Raw genomic sequence first — 22,866 nt, forward strand, 5'->3', positions numbered from 1 at the left:
AACTATACCTAGCATGGCACTTACGCTAGCAAGCAGACATTTTTGGTGTTTTTTTTTCTTGTCGTTTGGAAACTTTGAACTTGTTCAAAATTCCCTTGCGACAACAAAATTATAGGCTAACGTCTTGCCAACGTCTGGCGACCGTTTGAGCCCTTGAACAAACCCTGTCGAGAACGCAACGTTCACCGATTTTGAAAACACTGGTCGGTGAAAAAGGGGATTTAAAGATATTAAAACATATTTTTTTTAAAGTATTCCTTAGAATCTGTTCTATGTCTCATGCTAATTAGAAATGGGAGGCTCTTGAAAAAAAAAAAAGGAAATGATTTTCTGAAGCGTGTTTGCTTTCTTTGTCACCCCCAGTTGAAGTTAATGGGGAAACTAACCCATAAATCAACAGACATTGAAACATTTTAACAGTTAAACCCAAAAACGTTTGACCAAATTGTGTCATCTGAGCAAGTCGGCATAAAGCTAGCAGACTTTTTAGTTAAAGTTAAAGTCCCAATGATTGTCACACACACAACTGGGTGCGGTGGAATTTGTCTTTGCATTTAACCCATCCCCGAAGGGAGCAGTGAGCAACAGCGGTGCCACGCCCGGGAATCATTTGGTGATCTAACCCCCCCAATTCCAACCCTTAATGCTGAGTGCCAAGCAGGGAGGCAATGGGTCCCATTCTTTATAGTCTTTGGTATGACCCGGCCAGGGTTTGAACCCACAACCTTCCAGTCTCAGGGCGGACACTCTACCACTAGCCCACTGAGCGGACACAGCATAAAGTTTATGCCAACATCATGCAAAGAAAAAGTGTGGCCATTAAAAATCATCCAAGAGCAGCGACTTTAACAGACAGACAAACGCAGCAAATAGTAACAGACGCGGAAATCGGACCTTCCATAAAGACCCATCAGAGGCAATCTCTCCAAATGCCACAAAACGGCCAATATCGCGTTGTACAATTTATGAACTAACAAAGCTTTGTGTTTTGTAAACACAATTTTGAGGCTAACAAGTATGTCTGGCAACAGGGCTGGCTAGTCAAAGCCGTTGCAAATGAAAAGTGCAGATGAGAACGTCTGCCAGGGAACGACTCAGCAGTGCGTGTCCCGCTACAGCAGCGAGCGCCTACGTAACAGCGTTACAGCTTTCTTGACAGTGACGAAGAGGCAGAGGATCTTTTTATTTGGGAGGTGTGTGTAATTCGCCCTCCTTGAACGATGCTCGCAATCGCAGCCAATTTCTTATATGAATCAATGTGGGCGGGATGGATTGACGACTGCGTGGCGGTGCGGACGGCAATAAAAGGAGGGGAGGGAGAGGCTGTTTGGAGCGAGGCCAGGACCAAGTAAATCACCGCCACTTACTTCGTTAGCCGTCGGCATCACGGAGCCGCCTCCCAGACGTCTGCCGGGTTTCACCTCTAAGGCTTCGCTCCCAACGTTCAAATATTGTGAACAAGTCTGCCTCGAGCACGTGTTGACAATTCAACCTCGGACACCAGTGGAACTTAACAACCTGAAATTTAGTAGCCGGGTAAAACAGCTCAAGAAGCTATGCCCAAAATTCAAGTCAAAAACACTTTTGGTTCCAACTGCCAATAGAAGTTCCTTCAAGCCTACTTCCCTGTGTTTGGTCCTCCCTGCGATTTCTTTTCATCATAAATACCAATATATAGTCTTTTATTGAACATGGCAGTAGGCAACATGATGCTCACTCTCCAACTGCTTGACTCACAGCAGTCGCTTGGACTCGTCGGGCAACCTCAGTCCGAGCAGCTCCCAGGTCAGCTCCGAAGCCGAGTCGGGCCAACCCCAGGAGGGACACCTCCACCCGCCTCTCCAGGACGAGGCGGACACAGACGAGTTGCGGCACACCGCCACCCTGCCATCCAAAGCCATCTGGGACAGCCCTGACAACGAGACCAGGACTCACATCAGGTATGTCGGCTGCACTAGCGCTAGCAAACGAAAGTTTACGATACTGTACCGCCGTTATTATGTTCTTACTGTTACTCCACAATGAATGGTACAATATCATCGTGAGATCGCTTAGAATGATACAATCTGCGATATCGGGAAGGAAAATAATCGAGGACGCATCATCGTCCGTCTGCAATTTGATTGTTGTTGTGCTCAGAGCGGTACCATTGTGATATTTTGATGACACTGGATGGACTGGAAGAAAATCAATTTTCATACATCACGGTCCATCCCTAAGTCTTTCAATTCCGGATGTTATTACTGTACGGTGAGACGCGAGCCAAGCGAACAATACCATGCCTCCATCCGTTTCGAATCCAAACTGTCGATATTTGAAAAGCCGCCGCCGTGTATCATAACCGATTTTCTTCCATCATATTGACGACAGCCTATTAAATATCCTGATTTTGATTGTATTGTTACCTCTGGCGGTACGCTATTGATACGCCAACACAAAGTGCGGTTGCTGATTTTCTTCCGATATATCGCATCCGTCCCGATATCGTCAAAGTCGTACAATTTTGGATACGCCCGAGTATGTCGCTGACCAAGTTTTGTTTTTCTCCTGGTCAGCGTGCAGTCGGACCAGCCTCCTCTGTGTTCTCCTTCCAAGATCCGCTGGCTCAAAGCATACTACAAAGTCAGGGCCAAGCTCCTCCTGGTAGGACAGCTCACGCCGGCCTTTATCTCCCCCACCTCCCCTTTCATCCCGACTTTGCTGCGGCTCTCCTGGCGCTCCCCGTTTGCTCACGCTTGGCCTCAGCTTTTAATGCCGATTGCGAGTCCGCCGATCATCTAACGCCGCCGGTGTGAGAACGGTCGCGGGCTTCAATCTTGTGCTCAGTCAGTGGTTGGTTGCCAATGTTGTCGGTTACCGTCGATTGTCGTGCTCTCCCTGCATGTGATTTTCTTGTCGCGTTTCATCATTTGTTGTGATATTAACATCCAGATTGGTTTTTATTCCCCCCCAGGAGGATCAAAAAGACTTGTTTTTCCCCTTTTGTCTCTGTGATCAGTATCAGCATGGCAACCGTGTGACATTTCTGCTGCCTTGCTGCGGTCTATTTCTTTGAGCCGCACGGGCTGCATTGAAACTTTTATACTCTCGTTTAGTCGTGTGTTGGTGTGTCACATTTCATGAAAGGACTTTACTTCCGTCAAGACGGCAGTTCAATAACCATCGAGGGTATGAAGAGTTCATGAAAGCATCTCCTTGTTCTTACTTCTGCCAAGGAATGTTTTATTTTGAATGATTAGGATGGCACAAAAATGACTCAACTCATTTCTGGAATAACTTGGAGGGGGGAGGCATGGTGGGATTCAAGGCAGAAGCCATTACATTTTGGTGGGGAGCCAAGACTCCCCCCCCGTCCCCCTTCACTTTTTCCTCCGCTCTTGGCAGATGTCCGCAACGCACGGCTGAGTGCTCTTGTTTTTTTTGTTTCTTTTTTACTGGATGGATGGACGGACGGATTAATTGTCTTCATCACGCACAGACATGCGGTCTACGTGGATTATTCATCATCACTGATTCATCCATCAATCTTCCGAACTGTTCCTCCTCATGAAGGTCACGGGCGGTCTTAGGGCGGTAGGCGTGGCACACCCAGAAACCCTGCCCAGTCCGGCAGATTTTGTGTATTATTTCAAGACGTCCTCAGGATAGCGGAGGTGTCGAGGAGGCTCAGATGCGTGAAAAGCATATGTGAAAATCAAAAGGATACATGTGTTGATATGACAAAAAAAAGTGCGAAAACGTGAGGAGGTGGGTGAGAGAGAGCGGGAGAGAGAGAGGCAGAAGGGGAGAGAGCGTCAGGTTGGGAAGCAGGGGGAGGGAAGAAGAAGAGGTGAGGCTGCGGAGGAGGAAGTTGGGAGCAGGGAGGAAAGAAGGAACCAGAGGGAGAAAGTAAGAAAATGGGAAAGAGTGAGGCAAAGAGATAGAAGGTGGATGCAGCAGAGGAAAGGGGGAGGGAAGGAAAGTGAGAGGGAGGGAGAAATGAAGTGAGAGAGGAGGAAGGAGGGAGAGAGCCAGGAGAGTAGTGCAACCACTGAGCGGCTCCATCAGTGATAAGAAGGAAGACGATGAAGAGGATCCTGATTGGACATAGCAACAGCTTGAAATGGATTTGATTGACAGCCCAGCAAAACCATGCCGACTTTGGAGGATTTTGCCCGGCGACTCTGGCTGGCGCCGTTGGTCGTGCGCCTGGTAAGTGCTTGGCGACCATTCATTCTTCATGGCGAGGAGACATTTGAGGAATGAGCACAAGTTTGACATCCCTTCGAGAGCCGACCCAGTGTACCTCCATCCTCCCTCAAGTGACAAGCGCTTTCTATTTTTAACCAATCGCAGCGCACTTTCACCCTCCTGCAAATCTGTCACTTAGCAGCCAAGTGAGACCTCCTTAGTATGCCGGTGGACACGGCTCACATCGGACGGGCCGGCGGTTCGATTCCCAGTAGTCAGTTCGTCAGGCGAGAAAGTCTTGATAGTAATAAGAATAAGAAGATCATTTTTCTTTGGAGGTGGAATGAATCGTCTTATTTTAGCGTTAAAGAGAAGTCAGCAAAAATTGGGGAAAATTTGACCGATTTTTGCCAATTTGAAAATCACTCATAAATCAGGGCTTTGTTCATAGAATCCAACTGTCATCTAAAGATCCTGTAAGCTTAATTTTTGTTGTTGCTAATTCCTGGATCTGAAACGGTTGCCATCAGATATGAGACGAGCGAAAAGTTACTGGACTGCTTGGAAGTACTACCCACAAGCAGGGTCAGAGTTCAGAATTCTTAAAAATATTCCTGTCCAGACCCTGCCCCAAAGGTTCAAGGAGCTCTTGAAAGTACTCCCCCTAGCAAGATCTAAATTATCTTGGAACTAAAACAGACACATTGGACCTCCCCAATTTCCATATTGGGATTAAAGTTCCTGATCATCTTGGTGCTTGGAACTTTATTCTTGTCTGTTCCAATCGCTGAACAAACCCAGAAGGTGGACCTCTCAAAAGCAGGGTCCACTGCGTACTACTTTCTTGTAGAACTAGTAGAACTAGTAGCACACGGTTGTCGAGCAGTTTTGCCTATATGTAACATGTAGTTCTCCTACTAGTGTGCTCAAGTGTGTGTTGAGAGGAAGCTAAAGCTTTTAGCACCAGCAAGCTAACATCTTGGCATTCACTTGAGGCACAGCGAGGGAAGAGAAACCTGATTGGATTACACTTTCCAGAATGCGGACACGCCTTGACTGTGTGTAAGCGTGCGTGTGTGCGTGCCTGTGTGTGTGTTTGTGCATTCGTGTGTGTGTGATGGCAATGCTAAATCAATTAGCTTGCACGGGACAACCAGGCTAATGAAGGTGGCAGACATGACTCAGTCCCATAAGTGTGCGTGTGTCCCTTTTTTCTCTCTTTGTGCATCACAAAGTTGTTGCAATCCAATCACACCATGGTTCTCCCAAAGTTGATGGTTGCACCTCTTGATCTGCAACTTTCCATAATTTTCCCTTTTTTATATTTGATCAATGGGGTCGCTCCACACTGAGGAGCTTCACCACTCATCGTTTGCCTTTCTTGTGGAACTGTCATAGAATTTGACAATAAAAAGTTCCATCTTGTTCCGTCAAGCTTGTCTTGTGTGCCCGCCCACGTTTCTTTTTTTATCCTTGTTGACACTTGTCTGAATTTGACCATGAAATTCAAATTTGAGTCGGCTGCTTTCGTCTCCAACGAAGGTGAGCAGAGGATGTTTTTGTCTGCTTTGTTTCGTAGACTCTGCTTTCTTTATTGCTTCCGATAGAAAAAGTCTGATTGATGGTGGCGGTCTCAAAGCACCGCCATTGATCTTCTCTGCGTGAAACGGTCACAAGAGCGCGGCCGTCGTTTAGCGACGATCGATAACGTCTTCGGAAATAGGAAATCTCGGGACGAGGCAGATTGGAGTGACACTTACCATTCGTGTTCGTCCCCCTTACCCCCTCCAGCAACAATATGTGTACATTAAGAAAGAGAAAAATTACGAGAGCCTGACCGCCTAACAAGCGGCTCATGCACCCAAATGTCAAAACGTGGCCGTTTGTTTTGGTCGTGGTTTGTCACTGAAACCGACAAATTCAACTTGAATCCACAACTCGATCTCTGCATGCAAATTGATGCAAAAACGATTCCAACTGATCTGAACAATTTTACTTGATGACAAGTTGCAATGTAATGTAGAATTTGCAAATTTAATTGATTAGCCGAGAATGATCCCACCTCCACTATTTTGCAGTTCCTTCCTTTTGGTGTTTATTCACACTGAGGTTTGTGTTGGGTGTACTACCACTATCAACCACTAGATGGTGGCACACTATTTTGATTGACTGTACATTTCGAAAAAGAAGTCTGAAAACAGGAAGTATATTTCAAGTCAGCCAGAGTTATCCGTCAATTGGGCGTCCCTCAGGGCATGTTTCTTAATTGTTTCTCTGTAAAGCCTTGTGGTGCCATCACAGGCTCTTTCTCAGTTTCATTTTGGTGTTACAATCGCCAAAAAAGACAAAAAAAGAACCCAGTCCTAACATTGTGAAGCTTCACTGGTTGAATCGATTTATTGGAGAGGCAAACTAAGGTGAAGTGGCCGAATGTGTCACCGTGCCCAAGTTACAAGGCGTTCCCAAAGAGACCAAACGCCTTCGGTGGCAGTCAAAATGCTTTGACACGAAAAGCGCGTCCCACCCTTTTGGTGTTGGAGGAAATTAGCGTGATGTTATCCTAAAAAGGATCCTTTTGTTTCTTTTCAGGCTGTAGGCTTTCGCTTCTTTCTTGAAGGGGGCATTTGGCGTGTGATCAACAGCAACTGGTGTGATTTACATTTGCCCTTTCTTTTGACTGCAAAGGACTTCCAGGATGCTGACGTCCAATCAGTGAATAGAAATAAGAGCGTCGTGCGAGGGCCGTAAGTCAACAGTAGCGTAAAAAGACGTGAAATATTCCCAACATTACCTCCTTCGGGTGTCATTGCGACATTCAGAACCTTTCAGCAATTGTAATGAAATGAAGTACAATCCATTTATGGTACATGCTGGACGTTTAGATGAAGGTGAGCGGCCAGTTTACAATTTCTCCTTGGTCTTGCCAGGAATAATCTAGAAAATCTTGAGCTTCATCGGATCCACCGTTCCTCAAATGTCTCAATCCTTCTTGTTCGTTTTGGTGGAAAAAAAACTTTACTGAAGATCATATGAATATGAGAATTTTCACTAAATATCCCAATGGTTTTTGTCTTTTAAATTCCAGTTACAGTATGCTGACTTGTCCGACTCACAAACATACCTCCTGCAGGTATAAATAACAGAAAATGGCAGCCGCCTTTTGACGGGAACAGCGTAAGGAACATGTTCTCCAGGAACCGCTCCGGTGGGGCACATGGAGCCCCTAAGGGGGGCACCAAGACCAAGAAGCGGGCCCCCAACCCCAAGGTAGCCCTGACCATTCGGGGGAAAATCCACCGGCTGCTGCAAGGGTCCGTGGACCACCACGTGCCCGATCCCCAGCATTATTATGAGGAGGAAGTGAAACAGGAAAAATGTGCAAAGGATCACGAGCTCTGTCCAAAAACAGCATCCAGGGATGAAGCCTGCTCATCGGTCGTCATGTCAAACGGTAAAGGACACGCAGGTCCGCCGGGTCCACTGACTCTCGAAGGGTGTTTACGTATACCCTGCACTCCGCAGCGCAAAAGTGGAAAGTCCCCCGCCAATCGGAAGCGGATCTCCTTTGAGGGTTTGCTCCCGTTGTCCCCGGAGCTGCCGCCCACCACCGTTCCACTCTCTGGTTCTGCCCGGCAGGACCGCAACGGCCTCTCGATTGCTTCCCCCCGTGCTCGACCCAAGAGACCTTACTCTGCCGGTGACACTTTGGATTACGACTTCACCGCACCCTTCCCAGGACCACCGGAGCCAGAGGAGGAGGAAGGGCGTCTGGGCGAGGCGGATTCCAGTGCCATCATTGATCACATTCTTAAAGAGCTGCGGGGCATCAACAAGATCCAGGAGGAGATCTCTGACCTCAGGGATTACCTCACCTCAGTGAAGGGCTCCGTGGAGGAAGTGTCGTCCTGCGTGGATGCGGTATTGTTGGAAATTGAGGGCATTCGCTCCAGTGGGAGCCGGAAGCCAGGCCTTGGCGCACAAGCCAGTACCTGGTCAGGGGAGGTGCGCACGGATGGGCCCTCCACTCGCAGAAGGCCGGCTAGCGCGCACGGAAGTTTAGGGAGCGCAGCGACAAGGTCCAACCGATTCCCCAATGTTCGCAAAGGGGAATTGCGACAACCGAGGGCAAAGAACTACTCGGTATCTCCCATGGCAGAATCAACCAGTCATCTGGACCCCGAGGACCTTGAGGATACTTCGGACCTCAGCTCGGACATCCCAGAAGGTGCGCAAGCCGAGAAGCTGAGCTTTGGCCAAGACTGCCTGAGCACAACTTCCTTGTCTTCTCCAAGTTCCAAGTCCGAATCAGATGTGGAGAGAACTGCTGAGCAGGCAAAGGATCACTGGGCGACTGCCACACTTCCGCACGAAGCTGCCGCTGACCGTCTTTGGGACAGGGAACATTCCTACCTGCGAGATCATAAATCAGAGGCTCCATATGACAGAGCGGTTGTTTGGGATCACTATGCCACCAGAATTTCTTCAGATCATCGCTTGGGTGGATCGAGGCAACATTACTCCCAGTCGCCTGTGAGGACATCGTCTCGTCGGGAGGACTGGCAAACGCGGAGGTCTAAATCCCAGCCAGGATTTGAGACAAGCCTCAGAAATTACAATGCAGAATATTCCTACCCTAAAAGTTCTGCTTACCATTCCTTTGACGGACATTATGGATATGCCAACGGGTTTGACTCTGTCCAATCAATCAGTCAGGTTGGTAGTTATGATGGAACTTTTTTTCCGTATGAAGACTCAACAGCAGGGACATGGACGTCACAAGACAAACGCTTTGTACCAGAGACTGACGAGAGACTCCTTCAACTCGGTCAAAAAGATCCCCAAAGGGGCTATAACGTCAGGCGTATAAGTCGAGCCGTGTCCGACTTTAGTTCTGCTTTGCATGATGCGCTTTGCAAACTTGAGGTCCCCCCAGACCAAGAAGATGTAACAGACTTTAACGCATCCACGCTTTCTGACATGCCTCCAAAATCTTTTAGTTGGGACCTCGTGAGCCAAACCATTCCCTTTGAAGAAGCCCAAGAAGAAGGTTTTGTCGGCACCAGCCAGCATTACCCGAGTTTGGAACTTGTTGCCTATCCTGCGTCAATGTCCAACAGTGTACCAATGTACCATGCAGATGTTCCTGAAGAATGGCCACTGGACCGGAATGTCAAGAGCCAGTTATCTCAAGGCACCACCACGGAATCTTTGTCAATTGCAGAAGCAGAGGAACAAGGAGAAAATGTGGAAGTTAAGTCAGCCGTCCAAGCTGAGGAGCAGAACCTGGAAATAAACCAGATGGACGAACGCACGCTAAAATGTGTCAGGAGTTTCCAGCAGATCCTACGAGAGAAGCGGGAGATGAGGCGCACCCTGGCCAGTGTGTCCACCTCTTCTCGGGAGGGCTTTGAAGCAGGTAGTCCTGAACCAAATATTATTCTATCTTCATCGCATGTCTCCACCAAAACGGAGTTCCAAATGTTTTCAGGAGGGAAAGGACCATTTTTCATACGTGGGCGTCGGCCACCTGTCGCCCAAAGTCAAATGTGACCGACCCCAGCTCAAAACTTCTCAAGTTCTGTACTTTTTAAGTTTCAAAGCACCTTTGGGGCTAGTATCATTATGACGTCGTCTGTCTGGTCATCTGCGCTAAAGCCAAGATTTTCGTCGTCCCCGTGAGCGTCATCCATCCATCTATCCATCCATCCATCCATCCATCCATCCATCCATCCATCCATCCATCCATCCATCCATCCATCCATCCATCCATCCATCCATCCATCCATCCATCCGTCAGTTGCCAGCACTTCAGCCCTGTCGGCCATTTGCTGAATTAGAAGCGAATATCTCCTTGGAGAAGAAGGAGAGATCTTTTTGTTTTTTAATAGCCGCATGGTCACATTAGAACATTGATGAGCTCAGTCGGCTGCTCGCGCCGAAGCCTAAGCATGAGTTGACGCTCGGCTGTATGTCTTGTGCTGTCTTGCAGGTGGAAGTCGTGATGGAGATCAGGTTTCTGACTGTGTGGTTACTCTGCCTCCCGACATTACTAACATTACATCCCCCCCAAGACCTTGTTCGTGTGTAACTTGATGGAATGTTTCTTTGGTTGCATTGAAAATGTTGCGTCGTATTGCCACAGTGATGACAAAATAACATTGGCTTTCGTGTGTTTTGTAGGACCTGAGCATGTGGTGTGAAGGCCCTCTTGAAATTGTTTTGATTTTCTTCTGCATCGTTCATCCCTCCCTCCAACCCTCCCTCCACCATCTGAATTCATCCAAATGAAATTTGTTTTGTTTACACCCCTGGAATTTTGGGACGATTCAGTCATTGAAACCAATTTCACTACATTTTAGTAGGGAGCAAAAATTTGGGACATTTTCAATGGTTCAGGAACTCTGGAAATCTGGCAGTAGGTTTTACCTGAAATTTAGTAGACATTTTTGCGGTGGACAGATGCACACAAAAAAGTCGCAAGAAGCAATGCCCACGAAAACGCAGGAAGTCTGCCGACTTGGTTTCTTTTAGGCGCTTCCGGAGATTCTCTATTTTGGCTGACAGTTTCAATTAGCAACAACAAAATTAGCGACGTTTGCCTGTCATGAGCAACCGTCAATTTTGGTTTGAAGCAGCCAGGTTTCGATGGACTTTGTCCATTGACACAAAACTGCAGTTATGGTTTTCTCATTGTGAGTGGCGGGTGCAAGAAATTTTGAGGAACCGCCATAAAGATAAAGAAACATTGTACTTGTCCTTGTTACTAACTATCGGGGTGATGCTAATACGAGAACGTCATACTGAAGGTCCACCACATTGCCTCGATCCCGACTGGCTTCCCTCCATGTGCATGCTCCTTGTGGTGTCCGTCGAGCCCTGAAAGCGATCCCTGCATCCCATCTGCTTTGGAATCTTTGACGTTTGATGTTTGTGTTTCAGAGCCAAGATGGCGACCTGTGCGGGCGGCCGTGGACCGGGCCGAGGTCAGTGAATGTCTCGTAGAATCAGGCCGACAACATCCAGCACGAAAGCCGTTTGGATTTCCATCTGTGTGTTTGTGTGTATTGGCGTAGGGAAAACGCACCGTTTGGCATTGACAGCATGCCGGACCTCCCAAAGCGAAGGCCCGTTGCTCTCGTTGGTGAAGTGGTGAGTTCCAGTCATGAACTTTTTGTTCTGAATGGCCTTAAAAACGCCATTAGCTTCCAACGTAAATATATGCGGATTCATAAATAATTACAAAATTACCAAGGCCGCATTTCCCGTAATTCTGTTGCGAGTGGAAATTCATAATCGAATCTTAACAATCCATTGAATACATGTGAATTAAATTAACCAATGAAATTAAAACGTGATATTTTGTCCACAACAGTGTGGCAATACTAATCGTAAGTAGCTAACATAAACAAAAACATATCTATCCATAAAGACAAAAGGTGGAAGCAACTAGAAAGATCTTTTGGAAAAATATGAATAGAAAACACAAAAGCCCGTTTTTTGAAGCTGCTTGCTCATCTGTAACCTTTGATTTTCTTCCTCCTCTTCCTCCTCCTCCTTCTCTTCTGGCTTCCAGGCTATGGTGAGTAAAGCACATTCCTAGTAATTGTTATGTTTTGAATGATGTGGGATGAGCTCGCACACTTTGTGCGTCCTTCGAAATATTCAGCGTGGGGACGCCCACACTTTCGCTCACAAACAAAACAAAGTCATATGAAGCCATACAAGGAAGGGCTTGGAGTGCCCGGAGAAACCCCACGAAGGCACGGGGAGAACATCCACACAGGGAGGGCCGGAGGTGTCATCGAACCCGCACCATCTGAACCGAAATGCGGACTTGCTAACCAGTGCTCCACCGTGGCGCCTATTTATTTATTCATTTTTTTACATACTTACTTATTTACTTATTTTCAATCTACGCCGTAACTGCTGTAGACAAGATTTGGACAATTTTGGGACAAGCCTCCTGTGAAGGAGGGGGCGCAGTTTGGAAAAATACCTTAGCAAGCACCCAGATGAAGACAAGACGCAACAATGATTCCAAAAGTTGCACGTGTGGAAGCCGAGGGGTAATCGTAGGCTGATCAATTAAAATATCAGCTGATTGTCATCACGCGACACCGTATTTGTGTTGTGTGAGGATTCGAAAAGCTCATTGGCTTCATCTTTTCAGACCATGCTGCAGTCCAGGAAGGCCGGTCTGTCCCACACGTTGGCCATGAGGAGCTCCCTCAAAGACAAAGAGCTGGTGGGTCACGTTATCGATTCGTGTGACGATGTCGTGCCGCAAGAGGTTGCCACAGTGAATGCAAAGGAGCCTTGTGATCATGGAGTCACAGGTGACTGTTTGCTGCTTCCCAACAGAAGGGCCACGTGTACAAGAAGACACTTCAGGCTCTCATCTACCCCATCTCCTGCACCACTCCGCACCACTTTGAGGTGTGGACCGCCACCGCGCCCACCTACTGCTATGAGTGCGAGGGGCTGCTGTGGGGCATCGCCCGGCAGGGCATGCGTTGCGCCGAGTGTGGCGTCAAAGTTCACGAGAAGTGCCAGGAGCTGCTCAACGCCGACTGCCTGCAGCGTGAGTAGAAAGAGCTTCTGCGGCCGAAATTCAAACCGAGCCTTCTCGTCAACGCTTTGCCACCGTCTTCCTCAGGAGCCGCCGAGAAGAGCTCCAAGACTGGAGCGGAGGACCGGACTCAACACATCATCATGGCCATGAAGGATCGGATGAAAATTCGCGAGAGGAACAAGCCGGAGATCTTTGAGGAGATTCGCCGAGTGTTCGATATTTCCAGGACGCTTCACAACCAGCACATGAAGACCATCAAGCAAAATATCCTGGACGGGACCTCCAAGTGGTCAGCCAAGATCACCATCAACGGTACGGTCTCCTTTTTGCTCTCCTGAGCCCGATGACACTTCGGGATATCTGGCAGGAGTCGACCCCCCCCCCTATAGTGTGAAAAAACTCGAGTGCCTTCGGCCAAAGTGCTAGTTTTAGCTGTGGTATGTAAACCCAGCTGGCCTTCAGATACCCTGCCGGCCTGGCCTCTTTAGAACGCCTCGTCGTCAGCTGTATTGATGGCAAAAAGGTGGACGTGCGAGAAGAAATAAACCCACCACGGTCCTCCAACTTCACTGCAGATGAGCTGGAATCTGTAAAAAGCGGTGCGGACAGGGCATCTCGGCAAAACGCCGCAGTAGTTTGTGAGCGCCGATACGCCATCTGCGCACCGGCCTCAGCGCTAACCCAAACCACTTTGGCTTGCCGCCGCCTCCCGCGCATCCAGGGTGCCACTGTTACCACGGCAACCTGGTATGCAGTGGCAGTGGTTGTTGCCGTGACAACCATCACACCTTGTCTGCGTTGTCCGTCAAAGGCGGAGATGTCAATCTGAGTTTTTCCATCAAAGACGCTGAAATAGGAGCACAAGGTTGCTCAGGAAGCAGGCGCATTCAACGTCTTTGAAAATAATTGACGAATTACCAATTAAGGCAGCCATGCAGTTGAAATGCTTCTGCACTTCCTCTGGTGCGTTAGTTGTGAGTGCGCAGGGGCTCCAGGCCAAGGACCGGACCGGATCCAGTGACCCGTACGTCACCATCCAAGTGGGCAAGACCAAGAAGAGGACCAAGACCATCTACGGCAACTTGAACCCGGTCTGGGAGGAGAAATTCACCTTGTGAGTTTGCACTTATCCATTCTTTATCAGCGATGTTTGTTTCCAATCTTTTTCGAGCTCTGCGCCGTCTTTTTCAGCCAGTGCCACAACTCGTCGGACCGCGTGAAGGTACGGGTGTGGGACGAGGACGACGACATCAAGTCGCGGGTGAAGCAGCGGCTGAAGAGGGAGTCGGACGACTTTCTGGGCCAGAGCATCATCGAAGTCCGAACGCTCAGCGGCGAAATGGACGTCTGGTACAACCTGGGTACGGATGTTTTTGGTTGTCTCCACGTCCCTCGCTGCCGGCTCGGACGAGCACTGAGCGCTTTAGCCGTTAGCTTGAGAGTCAGTTGTGCCTTTTATTTTTGTTTTTTTCCAGAAAAGCGAACCGACAAGTCGGCGGTGTCGGGTGCCATTCGCCTCCAGATCAGCGTGGAGATTGAAGGCGAGGAAAAGGTGGCGCCGTACCACGTGCAGTACACCTGTCTCCACGAGGTGAGGCCTTTGCTCCCCATCTGGGTAGGGTGCTAGGCGGGAGAGGCTCCCACTTCATCATCTTGCGCTTTTGTCCGGCAGAACATTTTCCACTTGGTGACGGACGTGGAGGGCACCGGCACGGTCAAGTTCCCGGTGGCGCAGGGAGACGACGCCTGGAAGGTTTACTTTGATGAATTGCAGCAGGACTTGGTGGATGAGTTTGCCATGAGATACGGCGTCGAGCCCATCTACCAGGCCATGACGTAAGGCTACCGTCAATCTTTTACATGAGGTTGAGGTAAAAGGCGTATGTGGTTGGAATAAACTTTGAACGTACAATAAGTAGTAGCTCACAGTGCTCACCTAGGATATATTCCGATTTTTTTTCAATTTGTATTTGATATTCCTGTGTGCGTGTGTGTGTGCTCAGCCACTTCTCGTGCTTGTCGACCAAGTACATGGTGTCGGGCGTGCCGGCCGTGATGAGCACGCTGCTGGCCAACATCAACGCCTTCTACGCGCACCCTAGCGCCACCACCGCCAACGCCTCCGCACCCGCCAGCTTTGCCGCCTCCAATTTCGGAGTGAGTGGCATAAAAGTCGCAGTTAAGGTGGAATGACGGAGCGCTCCCGCCGTGATCTGGGAACCCCGCCGGCTGTTTGTGGTCCAATTACTTGCACACTCACACTGGGCGCGACCAAGTTGTCTGAAGTTTAACCAGTAAAAATAGTGAAATTGCGCCATCCTGTCGAGCCTATTAGCAAGTCCACCTTCAAAGATGGCGGCAGGAGCTGGCGGGGAGTCCTGATGCTGACTTGGCCTTGAAGCAAGTTGATGGCACTTTTTTAAAGGGGGACAGCGCCACTAAAATTGAACTTCATGTTGGCCCCAAGGTGCCAGATGATGTCGCGGTTGCAATTGTTTTATCCTGACATAAATCCTTGTTGCTAAGCAACCGACCTGTCTTTGGCCACCCGATCAAAAGTAAAGCTTGAGAACTCATAATCCAGACATTTGGAGGTGTGAAATTGTGCTTGGGACAACCATTTTGGTATTTTGTCTCTCTAACAGCGGGATCGTTTTGTCAAGCTTTTGGATCAGCTCCACAATTCCCTGAGGATTGACCTCTCCATGTACCGAGTGAGTGTGCGAACCTTGGAAAAAATAGATGCCACGTACATTATGCGAGCCAAATGACTTTTGGGAAGGTGTTTCAATCTTTCAAAATATGTAATACAGTAAAAATACAAATATCCTAGTTTTGTCCTCAATTTGATGATACGCATGTATGTCCTCAGAACAATTTTCCGGCAAGCTGCAAGCCCCGCCTCCAGGATCTCAAGTCCACGGTGGACCTCCTCACCAGCATCACCTTCTTCAGGATGAAGGTCCAAACTCAATTTCACGCATTGCGCTTTCTTATATTGCCATACTAACAGGCCCCCCGTTTTAATTTTTTTTTTTTTGTTCATGTGATGGATTGTCGGGATTATCAATGCAATACCGTCATGGCGTGTTCTTGTCCACGCGGTCCAGGTCCTGGAGCTGCCGAGCCCCCCCAGGGCATCGTCGGTGGTCCGCGATTGTGTCAAGGCCTGCCTCAACTCCACCTACGAGTACATCTTCAACAACTGCTTGGAGCTCTTCAACCGCCAGTTCCAGACCGCCGCTCCCACCGTCAGTAAACGCCTTACCCTCGCAAACTGTTTATTTTGCGCGCAGACGCAGCACAAAACAATCCAAACGGCAGGCCTTCATAAAAACACATTCACTTGTCTTTGTTTAGGATTATTTACTCACAGTCGACGCTTTGTTTTTTCCTTGCAGCCTGAGCCAGAAAAGAAGAAGAAGAAGAAGAAGAGGGAAAAAGTAGAGGGTCAGGAGAAGGAGGAAGAAGAGGAGGAGGAGGGGGAAGAAGAAGAAGAAGAAGAAGAAGAAGAGGAGGAGGAGAAAAAAGAAGAGAGCCAGGCGCCAGAGGAGCAAGGCCCGAGCATTCAGAATCTGGACTTCTGGCCCAAACTCATCACGCTTATTGTGTCCATCATCGAGGAGGACAAGAATTCTTACACGCCCATCATCAATCAGTCAGTCTTCTTCTATTGTTTTGAAAATTCACCTGCCGCAGAGGTTTCACATCATCTTGCACTTTTGTCAGGCAGAACATGGTGAAGCTTTGCAGCAGTGGAAAGACAAAAAATACAAATCTGGCTTTTTGCTTTGTGTGTGTGCGTGCTAAAGTTTGAGGACCCGCTATAAAACATGTAACCTCTGTGGGCTCCCTGTAGGTTTCCTCAGGAACTGAACGTGGGGAAAGTCAGCGCTGAGGTGATGTGGACACTGTTCACGCAGGATGTCAAGTACGCTCTGGAGGGTACGATTTTGTGCTAGCATGTGTGTTTGTCCATTCCTAAATCCGTCTCGTTGTTGGTGGTATTTGACTTTGCTGCGTCCGATCTTTTCTTTGATGATCTTTGGTGTTTCTCCAGTTTTGGCTAATGGCAGTCGCTATCGCAGGAACGTCGGTGAGCGTTGCTTGTTAGCATTGTTAGCGTGTTAGCCGTCAAGTGATTGTCTAGGACATATTCCTAGTGTAGGCTAGAAAACACTTTGTGGTCTTGGATTTTTTGTGTTGTTTTTTGTGGAGTTGTGGAGATTTTTTTGGAACCGCTTGTTTTTACTGTCAAGAAGGTAACCACAGTTCATATTCAACCCTAGAACCCTCATCTCTTCTAAGCGTGTCAATGATTAGCTTGTTAGCGTTAGGTCAATTCTTAAGAGGTCACAAAGGTGAATATTCTTATTAAAAAGTGTACCCACCTGAAGGGTGTGTTTTAAAATCTATTTATTTCCCTTGAGCTTTGCAAAGCTTAGCATTCCAGCTGTTAGCATGTAAGCTTTTGACCAACCCTCGTTTGAAATAATATCCGGCAAATGTTGTGACGCCAAATTCTGATACATCCGGCTTGGTACTTTCTTCAGTCCGCATGTATGTTAGCATACTGCCTGGTGGTGTGTTTTTCTTTGACCAGTTTTCATTTGTGATTGTACCCGATAAAAAGCAGTCATGTAATATGACATATACAATATTGCCATTTCTTAGCATGTTAGCATACAATTGTTATCATGTTTATCATTTCTATTTGTGCCTGATTAAAGGGCGTGGTGTAAATTCCTGATCTATCCCAATTATGTCAGACTCCGATTGTTAGCATAGCAATAGTTAGGGTTCCAGTTCAAGCACTTGAGTCCACGAAATCTTCCCAAATTGCTAGCCTACCTGTTTAGCAGTGGTTAGCTTTTCCCTTGTACGCTTGCATGGCAGTTCATAATGCAGGCTAGTCTTGGTGTTCAATTTGTGTTGGTGTGTTTGAGGTTGCGTTTAGATATATTATCGTAATTTTTTACATTTTTTTTGCTGCTGCTACTGCCTCACCGCTTTCCTCCATCAAGTTTATCATCAAGTCACCAACAACATCCTTCTTTTCTTCTCTGCTGTCACTGTTTTTGTCATTGTTATTTTGTTTTTTGCCATTCTGTCACCATGGCAGCTGCAGCTCCCAGCACCTTCCGCATCCGCAGAGTATACTTCCAGGATGGTAAGACCACAGATGCAGATATATGCAAGATTTTAAATCATTGTTGCTCGATCAGAAGATGATTACCATCGTAGCTAAACGATCAAAAGGAAAAGAATCGGTTGATTGCTGATCGTGTGGGAAGGACGTTGGTAGTAGATTTTGGAAAGGGGATTTGCTGCTAAGTTTTCAAATAGAAGGTTGTTGGTAAGTTAAGGAAAGAGGGGATTGCTGGTAGTTTCGGAAAGAGGGGTTGCTGGTAAAAATGAAGGAATTGCCGCTTCACTCTGGAAAGCGTTGATTGGCGGTAAGTAAAGGTAGATTTTGAATGCTGGAATTGCTGGTAAACTGGAAAGGAGGGGCTACCAGCAGTTTAAGAAAAGAGGAATTTTGGAAAGGGAAGTTGCTGGTGAATTCAGGAAATGGATGTCGATGGTAAGTTAGCAAAACGTGAGGTTGCTGGTAAATTTGGAAAAGGTCATTGCTCGAAAGTTACGGAAGCCGTGGTTGTAAGTGAATTTAGGAAAGGTGGGTTGGTTCACTGAAGTTTCGTAAGTTCGACTGCTGGTAAAATTTGGATGCTGACCTGACTTTGTGTTCCCCAGAACACAATCATCATCGTCTGTGCAAGCTTTCAGACTACATGAACCTTCACTTCAAGGTCAAGTGGCTCTACAACGAGTACGTGTCAGATCTTCCCGCCTATGCCGACGCCATTCCCGAGTACCCTTCGTAAGACATCCGTCTCGCCTGTGTGGATCAGTCACATGCGTGTCCGCATCTGACGGCTTATTGTGGTCTCCAGGTGGTTCCTGCCTTTCGTTCTGGCTTGGCTGGCTGAGAATGAGGACGTTTCCATGGACTTTATGCATGGAGCACTGGAGAGGGACAAGAGGGAAGGAGTAAGTCAACACACACATGCACGCATGCCACTTTTTTTCCTAAACTTACCAGCGAGACCTGCCACCAGCAATCTCCTGTCCAAAGCATACCAGCAATGAATGAATTTTCTGTTATCTTCTCCTTCCCGTTGCTTCTTTTGGATCCTCCCCAGTTCCAGTCGACGTCGGAGCACGTGTTGTTCTCCTGCTCGGTGGTGGACATTTTCACGCAGCTCAACCAAAGCTTTGGGATCATCCGCAAGCTGGAGTGCCCCGACCCCAGCGTGCTGGCTCACTACAACAGACGATTCGCCAAGGTGATGATGAAAGTTAGACGAAAAGATTTTCATCATCGTAGCGTGTTTCTAGCAAAAATGATCATTGCCAGTGTTGATTTTTGTGGCTAAAGGTGTTTTTATTGGCCCCGTTTGCTCTTTGTCTTTACAGACCATCAGCTGTGTCCTGCTGCAGTACTGCGCCCTGCTGGCCAAAAACTTTCCATCCTACTGCACCAAGGAAAAGATCGTCAGTACCCAAACGCGGCCGTCGGAAGTCGAGCGAGTCGAGCGGGCGTCCCTCACCTTGTCTTGTGTTTGCCGTGCAGCCCTGCGTGCTGATGAACAACATCCAGCAGATGCGAGTCCTTCTGGAGCGGATGTTCGAGTCCATGGGAGCAAAGCAGGTTGGCAGAGCAGCTTCTCGTCCTTTTTTGCTCCATCTTGCGCAGTAATCTTGCCTTTTAGAAAGTTGACCACCTTTTGATGCTTTTCAATCTGCTTTGAAGACCTGTGGGCTGACTTTTCAGTGTTTGGTTTTCTTGGCAGTTCACAGTTGAGGAAGAGAGGGTAGGTCGCTTCTTTCGAGATCCCCCTTTTGCTCCCTACGGCCTCACGGTCATCGTTTCTTGAGCCAAAAATGTATCGTTACGATGATTGTCAACGCAAATACCACATTCCCAAATTCAAACTTTCCTTTCCTTAACCTATTAGCAACACCCCCTGTACCAGCAATCGCCCTTTCCCTTATCCACCAGCAATTCCATTCGTTGGAATCTGCCAGAACGCCCTTTTTCCGAACTTGCCCCTGTCGTGAATGTCCCAGTCCCCTTCCCCAAGCTCACCAGTAATCTACCTTTCCATTAGTGATCCCGCCATTTCATGAACTGACATGTTAAATATTGATCCTTCTTCACAAAAGTTGGAGCAAGAGGAAGAGGAGGAGTTTAATGATGAGGTTGGTACATATGTGGCCTGGTGACGTGATCACATGACCCTGCCTCCTTGGTAGAAGGCGTCATTTATATTTGTTTTGGTTGTTCTGTCTTGGTTGTTGCCCCGTGCAGGCCAACAATGACATTGAAGGCGCTGATAATGACGGGGTGGGTATGCTATGCTATGCTAAACACTTTTCCGTCTATTCTTTTGTGCTTTTATCATTGCTTCTTTGTGGTAATTATGATTTCATTTTCGACTCAGTCGGGCTGCTCGGACTCGGAAGGCTCGGAGGTAAGTGGCGGCTGACGTTTTTTTAGCTTGAACGCGGTTACCATTTAGGGATAATCAGGGCAAAACGGGAAGTAGAAGTGAATCCACATCCCGTTTGTCACTTTTTGCCCAATCTCTGTTCACCTACTCGCTCTCGCTCAGATGGACAAGGAGGACAAGGAGGACAAGGTCCAACTGTGTGTGTGTGTGCGTGCGTGTGTGTGCCGTCTGTACATCAACATGATATCTAGACTAGTGCACCCATGTGTCTATTGGAATGTATTTGAATATATGTAAGAGTTTGTTTGTTTGCGTGTGTGTGTGTGTCAATGTCTATTGTGTATGTGTGCCGCCGTGCATCTGTGCATGTTGCGGTTTGTGACGTTTGCGCGTTGTGTTGTTTCAGGCTGAGAAGAAAGACGAAGAGAAGCAGGTTGGTTGTTTTTGTTTGCGTGTCACTTTGGTTTCCTCGTCTTGCTCCTTTGTGCTTTGACGGGTCTCCAAAGCCGATTGAAGAGTAGACAAAAGGTGGTGCGAGGGTGGGCGGACATCCTTACCCACATTGGAGGTCCCAGCGTTTCCGAAGCTGTCACCACCTCGACCCTCGCAGCAGGCTCATTTTTGGCCTTCAAATTCAAACCCGTGTGTGTGGATGCGTGCGTGTGCTGTAGTTGGACACGGAGGCTGCTGACATCCTGAACGAGCTGCAACTGCACCTCAACGGGGTACTTGACAACTTCAGCAGCGTCTTTGCCACGAGGTAACACGCGCAACCACAGATCGAAGCGATTGTACCAGGCAACGTTTTGTCTTCCATCAGTTTACAGGCGCGCATCAGCGCGTGCATGCGGCAGGTGTCGGAGCTGCTGTCCCAGATGAGGGGCCCCCCGAACCCCGACACGGCCGAGGGTGACGCCGACGCCATGTTGAGGCCGCTCATGGACTTCCTGGACGCCAAGTATGCGGACTTTGTTACGTGCCTTTTTTTGCCGACAGCTGGCGTTATTTCATACGCGTGCTTGCGTGCAGCCTGAGCGTGTTTGCGGACGTGTGCGAGAAGGCGGTCCTCAAGAAGATCCTGAAGGACTTGTGGAAGGCCGTCCTGAGCGCTCTGGAGAAGAACATTGTGTTGCCACAGAGCAACGATAGTCTGGTAACAACAAACGGCATCCCACACTTTGCAATTCGAGCCTGGCCCTGTTTCCAAACCCTAATCCAGGCAGGAAACACTACTTTGAAATGCTAATCCTTGTTGGAAGACCAAATCCCTTGAAACTAGGGGTGGGCGCTATGGTCTTCAAAAAAATATCGATTAAAAAATCAACTATTTGACGATATTGTAGAATTCCTTTGCTGATGGCCAGTCAAAACCTATTTGCTGTCATCAGCTAGGCTGAAATATGATAACAACAAAAATGATCATCGTCGTCGTCATCATTGCAGGGTGCGCAGATCTTCACTGCTGCCAAAGGACTCTCCAACCTCAAGGTAGCTCACTTTACGACGATGATGATGATGATGATGATGATGATGAGGAGGAGGACAACAGCAAAGACAATGATGAGTTTGTGTTTTAGGGCGGCGGTGAGGCTAAAACGCTGACTCCCAAGCAATGCGCCGTGGTGGACGCGAGCCTGGAGAGCCTCAAGGTGGGCGGAGCCGTCCAGTCAAATGACCGGGTCTTCAAACAAAGGCCTGGCTTTCGGGCTAGTTGAGGAATTTTAATCGAGACTAAAGTTTTGTCGCTTTCTGTTTGGCAGCAATATTTCCACGCTGGCGGAAATGGCCTGAAGAAATCTTTTGTGGAGACAAGTCCCGAGTTGTCGTCCCTGCGTCAAGCTTTGTCGCTTTACTCGCAGAGCACGGACGCCCTCATCAGGACTTTCGTCACCACGCAGCGGGAACAAGGTGGCCGCGGTTGCGCTCGCCCGCACGCGTGGTGCGTGCAAATACCGTTAACGTGCGTGCGTATTTTCCTAGTGCACAACGGCACGGGCATCCGAATCACAGCCAATGAAAAGGTTCGACCTGATCGAGGTGAGCTCCTAAGCCCCGCCTCCGCTGACGTCGTTTTGTCAATCATTTTGATGTGCATTTCAAGCAGACAAAGTTAAGCTTTCAAACGCTGTGGCTTTGGGTTTCAAGCCCGAATGAGTGCGGCTTAGGTGTTTAAGTCAAGGCTACGGTTAAAAACAGAATCAGGAATCCAATTAAGGGGTCGAGACCAGGGCTGGGCTTTGAAAACGTGTTTGTGTTCAAGGCTCAGGAGTGGAGAACCCAATCGGCGAAGTGGTGCTGCAGGTGGACCTGCTTGCCAAGGAACGCAAAGTCGGCGTCAAAGGTGACTCCCGCTACGGTTGCATTTCAGCTGCTGATGTTGTCATGGTTACCAATGGTCGCCATGTCGCCCGTCAGTGATCGGCGTCAACGACCTGCGCTGGCGGACGTCTGGAATGTTCCGCCCCTTTGTGGAAGTTTCTCTGCTGGGGCCGGCGCTGGCTGACAAGAAGCGCAAGTTCACCACCAAGTCCAAGAACAACTGCTGGAGCGCAAAGTTCAACGAGAGCTTCCAATTGTCAGTGGCGACATCGCACATGACGTCACGTGACA

At 48.3% G+C, this 22,866-nt stretch overlaps 1 protein-coding gene and 1 pseudogene across 4 annotated transcripts in view; both read left to right on the forward strand.

The window, feature by feature from the left end:
* Nucleotides 1-22,866, forward strand: part of LOC148397475 (protein unc-13 homolog B-like) — a 45,496-nt gene that overhangs the window by 21,073 nt on the left and 1,557 nt on the right. The window contains exons 9-46 of one of the 3 annotated variants that reach the window (XM_088375026.1): nt 1,740-1,940; nt 2,556-2,643; nt 11,110-11,153; nt 11,244-11,319; nt 12,341-12,415; nt 12,532-12,751; nt 12,827-13,054; nt 13,715-13,856; nt 13,934-14,103; nt 14,218-14,333; nt 14,415-14,578; nt 14,746-14,899; nt 15,388-15,456; nt 15,615-15,704; nt 15,853-15,993; nt 16,144-16,400; nt 16,602-16,687; nt 17,865-17,912; nt 18,497-18,623; nt 18,697-18,793; nt 18,946-19,089; nt 19,220-19,297; nt 19,377-19,454; nt 19,597-19,617; nt 19,970-20,005; nt 20,115-20,150; nt 20,248-20,277; nt 20,419-20,445; nt 20,663-20,689; nt 20,928-21,016; nt 21,077-21,214; nt 21,286-21,409; nt 21,700-21,744; nt 21,834-21,905; nt 22,017-22,164; nt 22,237-22,293; nt 22,517-22,597; nt 22,672-22,831. In XM_088375026.1, the coding sequence (XP_088231152.1) occupies nt 1,740-1,940; nt 2,556-2,643; nt 11,110-11,153; nt 11,244-11,319; nt 12,341-12,415; nt 12,532-12,751; nt 12,827-13,054; nt 13,715-13,856; nt 13,934-14,103; nt 14,218-14,333; nt 14,415-14,578; nt 14,746-14,899; nt 15,388-15,456; nt 15,615-15,704; nt 15,853-15,993; nt 16,144-16,400; nt 16,602-16,687; nt 17,865-17,912; nt 18,497-18,623; nt 18,697-18,793; nt 18,946-19,089; nt 19,220-19,297; nt 19,377-19,454; nt 19,597-19,617; nt 19,970-20,005; nt 20,115-20,150; nt 20,248-20,277; nt 20,419-20,445; nt 20,663-20,689; nt 20,928-21,016; nt 21,077-21,214; nt 21,286-21,409; nt 21,700-21,744; nt 21,834-21,905; nt 22,017-22,164; nt 22,237-22,293; nt 22,517-22,597; nt 22,672-22,831 (3,984 nt within the window). The remainder of the gene's footprint in view (nt 1-1,739; nt 1,941-2,555; nt 2,644-11,109; nt 11,154-11,243; nt 11,320-12,340; nt 12,416-12,531; nt 12,752-12,826; nt 13,055-13,714; nt 13,857-13,933; nt 14,104-14,217; nt 14,334-14,414; nt 14,579-14,745; nt 14,900-15,387; nt 15,457-15,614; nt 15,705-15,852; nt 15,994-16,143; nt 16,401-16,601; nt 16,688-17,864; nt 17,913-18,496; nt 18,624-18,696; nt 18,794-18,945; nt 19,090-19,219; nt 19,298-19,376; nt 19,455-19,596; nt 19,618-19,969; nt 20,006-20,114; nt 20,151-20,247; nt 20,278-20,418; nt 20,446-20,662; nt 20,690-20,927; nt 21,017-21,076; nt 21,215-21,285; nt 21,410-21,699; nt 21,745-21,833; nt 21,906-22,016; nt 22,165-22,236; nt 22,294-22,516; nt 22,598-22,671; nt 22,832-22,866) is intronic. The other 2 variants (XM_088375023.1, XM_088375025.1) reach the window with 2 other exon arrangements.
* Nucleotides 2,659-11,098, forward strand: LOC148397477 (uncharacterized; annotated as a pseudogene). The gene is made up of 2 exons (XR_015858458.1): nt 2,659-9,586; nt 10,160-11,098. The product of XR_015858458.1 is annotated as an uncharacterized LOC148397477 (transcript).

The sequence above is a fragment of the Syngnathus floridae genome, chromosome 5, assembly GCF_059516105.1.
Source record: "Syngnathus floridae isolate MCC-2025c chromosome 5, RoL_Sflo_1.0, whole genome shotgun sequence".
Taxonomy (NCBI): Eukaryota; Metazoa; Chordata; class Actinopteri; order Syngnathiformes; family Syngnathidae; genus Syngnathus; species Syngnathus floridae.